Source organism: Portunus trituberculatus, chromosome 14 (genome assembly GCF_017591435.1).
Source record: "Portunus trituberculatus isolate SZX2019 chromosome 14, ASM1759143v1, whole genome shotgun sequence".
NCBI lineage: Eukaryota > Metazoa > Arthropoda > Malacostraca > Decapoda > Portunidae > Portunus > Portunus trituberculatus.
The window spans coordinates 18,579,184-18,591,551 of NC_059268.1; the positions used below are offsets into that span (position 1 = coordinate 18,579,184).

Consider the following 12,368-nt stretch of genomic DNA (forward strand, 5'->3'; position numbering starts at 1 on the left):
GTGACTGAAGAAGGTGCAGAAGACCAAGTGGGTTGGAGAAAACAGATCAGATATGTGGCGATTTCTAATGGAAGCCACTGAAAGAGATGATATTTGTAATGGCCCGGAGGAAGGAAAGTATACGTATGAGTCTTCACCTTTCACTCCGTCTTTCGTAACGTCAAAAATCGTATTCCTAAACTTTATTTCCATGTAAGGACTGTTTTCGACGGCCATAGAGAGGATTAATCAAGTTCTCACGAGTATCTTTCACTTAATAATGTTGTCAAAAGCATTAAACGATCTCTGAAAATCATAAAACACATCCTTGAGAGCTTCACTACCTCTCAGAACCTGTATACTTGTTTGTTCACATTTCTTGTATTTTCTATCCAGTCTTTTATTTCCTTCTATCCTTCGTCTGTCCAATTTCCTCCTTTCTTCCTTCATTTATTCATTCATTTATCCAATTCTCCTTTTCTGTCAATCTTACTTTCTTCTCTCATTCATTTAATTCCTTTTATTCTTTTCTTCCATATCTCCTTTCCAGAACCTGTCAAACCATACCCGAGATAAGACTGGAACGTTTGTAAGTCCATCACTGACCTACACTTCTATCACTCACACTTGCCTGTACTCTACGTCACAGTTTAAGGTCAAGATCAAGAAACGCTCATTAGATTCATGCTGATAATTTTCCATCTCGTATAGATTTCATGAATTACGAGTATACCTGCCTGAGTCCCGAACCGTTTTCCACCAGCACCAGCCTCACGTGGGGCGGTAAGGGCCGGGGCGGGGCAGATGTGTTTTCACAGACTATATCGGGCTGAAGGTCTGAAGGTTGGGTGCGTGTGAGGGACTGTTGTCATAGTGTACGCTCTTGGGTCCCTGCTCCTCCTCCTCCTCCTCCTCCTCCTCCCCGCTGTCTCTACCTCTCTCTCTCTCCCCTCTGCCTCTCTAAAATAAGTCAAGGGAGGGGCCGGTTGGAGAGAGAGAGAGAGAGAGAGAGAGAGAGAGAGAGAGAGAGAGAGAGAGAGGGTTATAGAGCTCTCTTAATGGAACCTTCACGCATTGAGGTTACTTATTACGAAGTGAAAGGAAAGGAAAGTGAGGAAAGAAGGAAAAATGGAAGGGATGGATGGAAGGAAGGAGGAAAGGAAAGAGAGTTAAGGGCAGTCGTTTGCGAAGTGACATGACGACTTTTTATTATTACATGAAGATGTGTCAACAGAGAGAGAGAGAGAGAGAGAGAGAGAGAGAGAGAGAGATTTCGGTTCTCAAATAGAGCGGTAGATGAATGGAATGGGCTTAGTAATCAGGTCGTTAGTGCTGAGTCATTAAGGAGCTTGAAAAGAAGATTAGACAAATTTATGGATGTGGATGATAGGTGAAAATAGGTAGGCATATTCCTTACAGCGACTGCCACGTGTTCGACTGACGGCTTCCTGCAGGTTGCCTTAATTCATCACATTCTTGCGTTCTTTATATTAGCCCAAGAGTAAAAGAAAACAGAAAATGCTAGAAGGGAGTAAAATGGTTTAAAATTGAAGATATTAGTAAACTGTTGCATTAGAGAGAGAGAGAGAGAGAGAGAGAGAGAGAGAGAGAGAGAGTACGTGCGTGTGTGTGTGTGTGTATTCCATCCTGTCTAAAACCCACAGTACCATCACCACCACCACCACCACCACCACCATCTCGCCACAAATCTTAGGAAGCACAGGCACCTTTGAGTGTTTTATCCCACGCGGGCCAGATGAGCAGCGGCGTGGCTTGTGGAGAGGTGAGCCAAGCAACGACAACCTTGACTCACACTGAAAAGAAAACATGTCTACGTGATCATGGAACGGAAATAATAGGCTTGATTCATATATTTCTTTTCTATCTAACTTGTTTTCTTTCTCTTTTCTTGTATATTTCGTGTTTTTCTTTCTTTACTTTTATACAAGGAGAGAAGCAGCAGAATATACAAGTTTTATGTTTAATGATAGGTTTGATATTAAGACATATATTTCTTTTCTATTTTTCTAACTTGTTTTCTCTCTCTCATATATTTCAGGATTTTTCTTTCTTTACAGCAGAATATACGAATTTTATGTTTTTATTTGTGTTTTATTTCTCTCATTCATCAAGGTCATGAGGGTGATGATAAGTAAGACTACATAGGTCACCATGCAGGTTTTATCCACGGATTGAATGCCGCGTGTTGACCTGATAGGCTGTTACAGTTTTCCTCATTCTTTCTTGTTCTAATCATCATAATCTACTTTTCTCTTTTAATTTGTTGAGCATAATTTTTTTTTATTTCTATCTTTTATATACATAAGCCATTAGGTTTCCTCTAGAACTGCACGCCGCGTGTTGACCTGATAGGCTGTTACAGTTTTCCTCATTCTTTCTTGTTCTAATCATAATAATCTATCTTATCTCTTTTGATTTGTTGAGTATAGATTTTTTTTCACCCGGTTTTTATCATGGCGTTTCTTCTCTTTCTGCCTGAGTAAGAGAACCACAAAAGTTATACAAGGAACTCACACTGAATAGATCAAAAGCTGATATATATAACCCGCTTTCAAAACTCCTAAAAAAAAAAGAAAAAGAAAAAAACCAACTAAGAAGAAAACGATTGAAAAAATGAAACAGCATCAAAATATATCATAAAAAAAAAAATTCTGAAGCATGCCAATATAGAAATAAGGTGATTTTTTTTGCGCACTGTATACGAGAAGCAATTCTGAGAAGCTTCATTAGGGAGATTATGGAAAGCTGCGGTGTGAAGCTTTTGTCGTAAGTCCCGCGGTGCCTTGGAGGGGCTGAGTGACCGCGAGACATCAAACGCAGCGAGAAGCAAAACTTGGGTACACCACCCTCCTAGGATTACCAGAGAGAGAGAGAGAGAGAGAGAGAGAGAGAGAGAGAAAAGATAAGGATAAGACTGGTAATACTACTATTTCTACTACTACTACTACTACTACTACTACACCTACTACTAATTCTCTCTCTCTCTCTCTCTCTCTCTCTCTCTCTCTCTCTCTCTCTCTCTCTCTCTCGTCAGTAATGCCTTCGGTCGCTCCCTTCAAGTACTCCTTAGAAATGGGTCATCTCAACGGGACACAAAAGGAAACTGGCTCTCCTGCATTACTCCTTAGCCTTCAATTTTTCGCTCCTTTCTTTTCCTTCAGTGTGAAAAATGTGCGTCAAAGAGTGGATCCGAATGCGCTGTCGAGGGCTTCCATGTCCTTGGGAGCGGATGAGAGAGAGAGAGAGAGAGAGAGAGAGAGGATTTCTCTCTCTCTCTCTCTCTCTCTCTCTCTCTCTCTCTCTCTCTCTCTCTCTCTCTCTTCTTCTTCTTCTTCTTCTTCTTCTTCTTCTTCTTCTTATCATCACCACCTTCTTCTTCTTCCTTATCATCACCACTGCCACCGCTACCACCACTACCTCCCACCACTACTACCACCACCATTCGCCGTCAATCTCACAACACACAATCCGAGATCTGCTCAAGATTTCCACGAAGCAGGCGAGGCGTGACCACAAAAACATCCCTCACCTGAACCTTTACGCGTGCATCCATCACAGCACATTTGGACTTCTGGCGGACGGTGAAGACAAGACGAGAAGAGAGAGGCGAGTGTTTGACTGTTTGGTAACGCGATCATACACTGACAGTCGGTGGCGTGCCTCAGGATGGCGGACAAACAAGAACCGCTGTTGATTTTGTATTCCTGAAGCGGGTGAGAGAGACGGTCAGGTTGCAGTGTGTGACAAGACGAAACGGGTGTGGCTGAGTGATATACGAGTATGTAGCCTTGTTCTTAAACGCTTTGCTCTCTCTCACCAGTACTGTTTTCAGAGGCCTCGGAGGTGAATGGTCGTGTTCTCAAGGGATGGTGTATACATTGATGGTGCACAGAATTAGGCAAATATCCTTCAAAACCTAAACAATCTCTGCTATCACCTCTATAAAGTATCAAATAAAAACTGAAAATGAATGAATAAATAAATAAAACAGAACTAGGATTAGGCAAACACTCGAAAACCTTAACAATTTCCGCTGCAATTCCTATAAAAGGTCAAATAAAGAACTGAAAATGAATGAATAGATAAATAGAATAGAATCAGGATTAGGCAAACACTGAAAAACGTAAATATTTTCCTCTATGACCTCTAAAAAAAAAAAAAAAGATCGAATAAAAACTGAAAATGAATGAATAGATACAGTAGGAGACAAACGACAAAACATTTAAAAATACGATCAATATTCTAACGCAACCCACGCGACTTTATCATTAACATGCTACAGACGTGACCTGGAGCCGAAGTGGGGGAGGGAACGCCAACAGAAGTCAGTTTCGGCGACAACCTCTCTCGGTAGCAGTGTTTGCTTTATAATGAAGGAGACAGAACTATCACCACGCCGCTAAAGAGGTGTACGAGTATATGTATAGTGCTTTCACGTTAGATCTGGGGTGAAAAAGCTTTTAAGACTATGAAAAGCGATATTTAAAAGTTGTTACACCTTTTAGAGCGAAAGTAATCAGAATTTTTATGTGTTTTCAAGATTATAGTGGCATTTCAACGTGTTCCACCCCATAAGTAGAAAATAAATATCTTGAGAACTTTATCCTTCTACTGCTACTACTACTGCTACTACTACTACTACTACTACTACTACTACTACTACTACTACTACTACTACTACTACTACTACTACTGCTGCTGCTGCTGCTACTGTTGCTGCTGCTGCTACTGCCACTGCTACTACCACTACTACTACTACTACTACTGCTGCTGCTGCTGCTGCTGTTACTCTTGCTGCTGCTGCTACTGCTACTACTAGTACTACTACTACTACTACTACTACTACTACTATTTCGCGGAGTGTGTGGGTAGAGAAACTGGTGTACTAAATAAAAAAAAAAGAAAGAGAAGAAAAATGTGTTTACAGTGTTAGCCTGTGTTGTCCTTGGGATTGCTGTGTCTGATACGGAGGAAGAGGAAGAGGAGATGGAGGAGGAGGAGGAAGAGGAGGAAGAGGAGGTAGTCAGAACACTTTCCCAGTCTCCTCCTTTTTCTCTCCTTTTGTTCTTTTTTTCTCTCTCCTCCTCCTGTTCTTTTTCATTCTTTTTGCTCTATTTTCTTCTTCTTCCTTCTCCTCCTCTTCTCCGTTCTTTGTTGCTTGTCCTCCAGCTTCGAATCTTTTCCCTCTTCATGCATTTTTCTTCTTTCTCTCTTTCTCCTCGTCCTCTTATTCCTGACGCTTTCTCTCTTGACCCTCTCGTCCTCCTCCTCCTTCTCCTCCATAAGTTGGTGTGGGCGAGGTCGTGTCTTAATTGGGGAGCAGGTAAGGAGGGGCAGCCATGAGGAGGCTTACCTGAGGGGGAGATGAATGGTGACGGGGCGCTGCATAATGTTTGGGATGCTGCTCCCTCGCTGTCTGAGAGAGAGAGAGAGAGAGAGAGAGAGAGAGAGAGAGAGAGAGAGAGAGAGAGGTGAGTGTTTCTGGTTTACTTCAATTGCAGTTATACCAGACCGGTGAAAATAATCATCCAGTTTTGTACTTTGAAATTCTCCGTCGCCTTGTTTTGACTAGTTTTAACACGCTCTAGAAGTTGTTGGTGCCTCCGTGTTTTTTTTCATGTTTCTACTCACATTTCAACAAGGATTCTGAATAATTGGGAAAAGAAATGAGAAATAGGCTTCTGATCTCTGTGGCCTTCGAAAATCGCCCTTTATATTTCTTTTTGTAATGAACTGTATGAGGCGTTATTTGAATGTTCAAGGATGTTTTCGTGATTCCAGTGAGAATTCAACATGGTTCCAACATCATCATTTGGGGAAACATAAATGAGAACCAGACTGATCATCTCTCTATCCTTTGAAATTAATACCTTCAATACCAGGAAGTGTTTTCATATTCATTATGGTTACTATTTGGCGATTTTATACAGCTTCAGAAACAAGGATTAGAATAGAAAAGACTGGCCATTAGTCGTTTGAAACCATAGACCTTCCCTAATGCAAAAAAAAAAACCCATCTAATCGTAACCAAAACTCAAGGTAAAAATGCGTCTCAGTATTGAAGGGTTAATAATGAAAACCCATGACGTTTTTCAATATACAGGCCTTCTTGTGTACAGGTGAAATGTGCTATATAAGCTTGTACTTCCTAGTGTGGACAGTCACCTCCGACACCTCGCATCTCTCACTCCAGGTTTCAATCAAATAATGAAATCCCATGACGTTTTTCAATATACAGGCCTTCTTGTGTACAGGTGAAATGTGCTAAGCTTGTTCCTCCTAGTATGGACAATCACCTCCGACACCTCGCATCCCTCACTCCAGGTTTCAGTCACACAAAGGCTACCGTACAGAGCGGCCCGCGTTTGAGTTTTTCTAACCCCCCTCCGAGTCGTGTTCCTCCTGCTGTGATCACATTTGCGGTCCATTCACCACCGCTTTCCTTATTAACCAGTTTGGTGTTGAGTTACTTGGGCATCACGTTAGGACATCAGCTTGTTTACTTGTTTTTACACGCTTGGCTGGGATAAAGTCAGGTTGGGCAAGTTATCTTTCTATCATTTTTTTTTTTCTTCATCTCCCTTTCTTGTTTCCAGACGCCAAGTTAAGAAAGAGGTCAAGTTAGGTTAGGATTTCTCTTTCTATCGCTCTCTCTACCATATTAACTCCTCCACTACCATGACACCTCTTCATATTTATTCTGGTTGCTATTAGGTGATTTTATTCAGCTTCAGAAACTTATGTGGGGGATTAAAATAGTGAAGACTCTGGACCATTAACCTTCTGACCTCCGTAGACCCTGCCTAAATGTAAATAAAATCGTCTACTCACACCCAAAACTCACGGTAAAAAATGTGTCCCAGTACTGAAGGAGTTAACCGTTTATTTTCGTTTTTCTTTTTTTTTTTTTTTTTTTTTTCTTTCCCTCACTGCACTCTGTATGTCAAGGAACACTTGACTTGTCTTCGTACGTTGAGTTAGAATAAGGTTAGGTTGGAGATTTAGCTTAATTCCTCTCTCTCTCTCTCTCTCTCTCTCTCTCTCTCTCTCTCTCTCTCTCTGCCTCGATATTTTTCTTCTCTCTCCCGCACTGCAATGAGTTACAACAAACCATGTAGGGCCTGGGCTCGTTAACGCCACCCAAACACGCTCTGTATCTCCCCTGCCGACCCCTGCCAACCCTCACACGCCACCTCGCCCTTGTCCTCTCCGCATCTGTCCCTTCTCTCTCTCTCTCTCTCTCTCTCTCTCTAGTCGGGCCCAAAACTGAGCCAATCCGCAATTAAGTCGGGTGTTCAGAGACAAAAAAAGAAAAAAGACGTCCCACAGCGGGCACACTCCTCCTCCTCCTCCTCCTCCTCCTCCTTCTTCTTCTTCTTCTTCTTCTTCTTCTTCTTCTTCTTCTTCTTCTTCTTCTTTCTTTCTTTCTTTCTTTCTTTTTTATTTTTTTGTATTTTCTCTTAATTTCATTTTTATGTATTTTTTTTTTTTTTTTTTTTCGTTTCTTCTCTTTTATATCTTCTTCAGCCTTTTCTTGTTTTTTTTTCTTCTTCTTCTTCTTCTTCTTCTTCTTCTTCTTCTTCTTCTTCTTCTTCTTCTTCTTCTTCTTCTTCTTCTTCAAAACTACTATTTCTACTGTTACCTTTACTATTACTCCTGCTACTACTACTACTACTACTACTACTACTACTACTACTACTACTACTACTACTACTACTACTACTACTATTACTTCTACTACTACTACTACGTACCACCAATGCCCGAAACCATCACCACCACTCTTCCACCACCTCCTCCTCCTCCTCCTCCTCCTTCTCCTCTCACGGGTACCCAGAGTCATCACCGTGACGTTTACGTGGATTTAATTGGCAGTTTTGGCAATTTAATGAACCAATTATGTGGTTCCCAAGTCTGAGAGAGAGAGAGAGAGAGAGAGAGAGAGAGAGAGAGAGAGAGAGAGAGAGAGAGAGAGAGAGAGAGAGAGAGAGAGAACCTTTAATGAGGAACCTCTCTCTCTCTCTCTCTCTCTCTCTCTCTCTCTCTCTCTCTCTCTCTCTCTCAGCCAGTAGCCCCGAAAATCTAGGTAAAGAAAACGAACACTTGTAATACCATAGAAAACTGGACGAAGATGCGAAATGAAACAGGGAGGACTATTGTGTGTGTGTGTGTGTGTGTGTGTGTGTGTGTGTGTGTGTGTGTGTGTGTGTGTACCAGTTCATCTAAAAATACAGTAGAAAGGCAAGGTAAAGAGAAATGGAACAGCAGAACGCACTGGTGACAAAAGAAAAGGAAAGGAAAGAATGAAACTTATCAAAGGAGATGGAAAATGAGAGAGAGAGAGAGAGAGAGAGAGAGAGAGATTTCTAGATACGCTTTCAAAAGATTCATATACTCAAGTTAACTATCACTACCTTTAAACACCACTCCATTAACATCTTCAGCACCATAACACGTTTTGATATTTACTCTGCTTACTGGTGGTTTTATACAGCTTCAGAAACTTACGTGGGGATAAAAATATTGAAGACTGGCTATTAATCTTCTGACAGCCACAGATTCTTCCTAGTGTAAATAAAATCGTGTAATCACACCTTAAAACACCAGGTAAAAATGGGTTTCAGTATTGAACGGGTTAAAATAGTGAAGACTCTAGCTATTGATCTTCTGACCTTCATAGACCCTTCCTAATGTAAATAAAATCATCTAATCATACCCAAAACTAAAGGTAAAAATGCGTCGAAGTACTGAGGAGGTTAAACCATATTCCACTAACGTCTGCTCCTCTCCACACAGATGCGAGACCCGGCCAGGCCCTCAGTACATCCTGCGCTCCTACACCTTTCATCGCGACGGCTCCTTCCTGTTGTCCCTCCACACTTACCGCGACCCATCTTGCGCCCATCCCGCCCGCTCCCTCATGGCTCGTGGCAACCTGACCCTGGGCCGCCCCTCCTGGATCACCCCGGGCGGCACTGAAGCGGAGTACACCCTGTCGAAGTGAGTTGTGATTTTATTCATTAAGTTTTCCTCCATCTTGTCCTAGTAAGTTATGATCCCCTTCCGTACCATGCCGCGTTTCTATATTCATTTTACTTACTGTTTGGTGATTTTATACAGCTTCAGAGGATTATGTGGGGATTGGAATAGTAAAGATTCTGGGCATTAATCTTTTGACCTCCATAGACCCTTCCTGATGTATATAAAATCATCTAACCATACCCAAAACTATGGTAAAATGTCTCAGTTTTTAAAGGGTTAATTTCAAGGTTCCTCTAGTTAATTTCACTCATTTCAACATGTTATTGGAGTTTATTAGTGTTTAAATATTTCCGTTATACTATGCTTATTTTGAGTCAATATTCAGAACAGTGAGAAATGTCTGCATAGAGAGAAAAGAAGTGCTGTTAGGAATGTGGCTAATCATCTACGTGGCCTTTGAAAATAGTCAATGGCCCATATTCTGAAGCACTTCCACACCGCACCTTCACTGTTTTCAAAGGGCTTTAGCTGAAATGACACGGCCTTTTAAGGAAATGTCTGTAATTCTAGTGGTATGCTAACAAATTTTCTGCATTATCAATAGGACAAATACTCTTTAGAACTCGGTTAATCGTCCCTATGGTCTTTGAAAATGTTCGCGGTGATAGAAGGAGTGTTTGTGAATATAGCGCATAGTGGGAGAGTAAAGTGTTTCATAGATCTCTCTCTCTCTCTCTCTCTCTCTCTCTCTCTCTCTCTCTCTCTCTCTCTCTCTCTCTCTCTCTCTGTGCAGGGTGGAAGTAGTGGGGCATTCTCACCAGGACGCCGGTAAGCTTGCTCTCGCCGTGAATGCCACCTGTCCGGGCAAGGTTACCAAGGTACGTGTTTTGGTGCTTTCCATAACCTCACGCATGTACGGCACTTCCCTGTCTCACCTCCTATCTCCTTCTCTCTCCTCTCCCTCCATGCTCTTTCGTCACTCCTCCCTCACGTTTCATAGTCTTAGTTTCTTCTTTATTTTCTTCATCTTTCCTCTACTTCTTCTTTCTCATCCTTCTCTTCTTTTATCAAGTCTCATTTCATTCTCTCTCTGCACCGTATCATTCCTCTCCTTTTTCTCTTCCTCCTCCTCCTCCTCCTCCATTCACAACAAGCACTCACTCTCCCTCTCTCATCACTTACTTCCTCCTCTCCTCCTCTCCTCCTCTCCTTCACCCTCCCCTCCAGCTCCCTATTCCATCCCACCATCCCTGCCCTTCCCTTCCCTTCATTTCCCCTTATCTCTTCCCCTTCCTCTCCCTGCCCTCACCACTTAACTCTCCCTCTCTCCCTCTCCTCTCCCTCTCCCTCTCTTCTCTCTTACGTCTATATTCTCGTTTTTCTTCCATCTCTCTCCTGCTCTTAACTTACCCAATTATCTTTTCTCGTTTATCAACCTTGGCTTCTCTTCTTCTTCCTCTTCTTCCTCCTCCTCCGTCTTCCTCCTCCTGTTTAAATCCTGTAGTCAGTTTGTAGTTACCAGGTTTGTAAGGAGCTGATGATGTGTTGCTGTTTAGTTTTCTTTTGTAATTCTCCTCTTCCTTCTCTTTTTTCCCCATTCTCCTTCTCCTGCTGTTCTCTCCTGTCTCTCCATCACAAACTAGTTAGCATTAGTTTCCAAACACCTATGTATGGAGTTAAAGCCTTTTTGTTTCTGTATTCCTCCTCCTCCTCTTCCTCCTCCTCCTCTTTTTCCTATCTTTTCCACCCTCCTATTTCACAAATCAGTCTCACCTCGCCGCTCCACTCGCCTCATTTCCTTCCCCTTCCCTTCCATCCTCCTTCCTCTCCCCATATCCTCACCTCCCCTTCCCTGATATCACCACCCCTTTCTCCCACCCATCCCTTTACATTCCTTCACCCCCAAATCAGGGCTCAAGGGTACAGCTCCTAAAATAACAACATCATTCAAAGCCAGGACACAAATTGAGATATAAATTGTAATCTGATGCTCACAGGACGAGGAGAAAGAGAAGGAGGCGGAGCAAGAGAAGGTGCAGTAGGAGGAGGAGAAGAAGGAGGAGTGTGTGATAAAGATGGGAAGATGAACTGGTGTCTTCTTCCTATAGACACATTGCAGAGGAGACCCAGTGTTGTGTTGAGTCTAAGAACAGTGCGTCAGCCAGTGCCTCTCCTTAATGCTGGCTCTCTTCTTCGGTTCTTGATCCTCTCATCTCGTATCTCTTACTTAAGCATGCCCTCCACCTCCTCATTCCTTCATTCTATTTTACTCTTTACCTCTTATTCACTAACACCCTTCACAGTCTTCTCTTGTCTTATTTATCTATTTATCCTATCTTACTCACCTCTTAGCCTTCCTCACGTATCAAATTTATTCACTCACGTTTTTACTCGCTTCTATATTTTCACTCTCTCTCTTTTACTCCTTTTCCGCAGTCCTGGAGGCCACACAAAGTCCACATCGTGTTGTCATACTCATCTCAATACCTCCCATCTCCTCACAGAATTCCTCACTCTTACAGTACTCACGTCTTACTCGTTCCTAGATCTTCTTTCTCTCACCTGCACCCTTTTCCCGCAGCCCTGGAAGCCACACAAAGCCTACGTGGTGCTGTCATACGCCGAGGCTGCCAATGAAGTGACAGAAGATGAGGACTGCTCTCGTGGACTTGGCAGCGCGTGGAATGAACTCCAGCTTCTGAGAGTAGAGATGACGATGCAAGGACACGATTCAGGGGCAGCGGCGGCGGCGGCGAATAGGGAGGAGACGCAACAGGAGGGTATTAGCGATGGTAATGGCTCAGAGTCACCCCGGATCATTCGCAAAGAGCTTTTCTTGGGGGATCTTCACACGGATCCAAGCAAGCAGGAGCTGTACCGCCCCACTGGCTATCAGACGCCACTCCTGCACGCCAAATATGTGAGTGTGTGTGTGTGTGTGTGTGTGTGTGTGTGTGTGTGTGTGTGTGTGTTGGGGTAGAGAGTAGTGCTGGTTAATTGGTATCTATGTTTATATGCCCCTGTGGGTGGTTGGGTTTCTCTCTCTCTCTCTCTCTCTCTCTCTCTCTCTCTCTCTCTCTCTCTCTCTCTCTCTCTCTCTCTCTCTCTCTCTCTCTCTCTCTCTCTCCTGTAGTACATCATTTTGTACTCAATCAGTGCCTCGACACCTCACACCTGGAGTTTGATCTTAGCGTAGACAGTTTACGGACTCCTCACTCAACTGCATTAATCAGAGCCTGCCTTACCTCTCTCTATGTGGCGTCAAGCAGGCAGTAATTAGGCGGTGATGATGAACATGTCTGCGAGCAAGCAAAGCAAAAACTCTACGGGAGGTACCAGCTGCTCTTCATACACCGAACATAGAACATACCCAAGTCTTTTACTCA

At 42.8% G+C, this 12,368-nt stretch overlaps 1 protein-coding gene across 2 annotated transcripts in view; it reads left to right on the forward strand.

The window, feature by feature from the left end:
- The window catches only part of LOC123503681 (protein APCDD1-like), a 75,332-nt gene that overhangs the window by 53,634 nt on the left and 9,330 nt on the right, over window positions 1-12,368 (forward strand). For both annotated transcript variants that reach the window (XM_045253660.1, XM_045253659.1), the window contains exons 4-6: window positions 8,797-9,000; window positions 9,776-9,860; window positions 11,564-11,902. In XM_045253660.1, coding sequence (XP_045109595.1) covers window positions 8,797-9,000; window positions 9,776-9,860; window positions 11,564-11,902 — 628 coding nt within the window. The remainder of the gene's footprint in view (window positions 1-8,796; window positions 9,001-9,775; window positions 9,861-11,563; window positions 11,903-12,368) is intronic.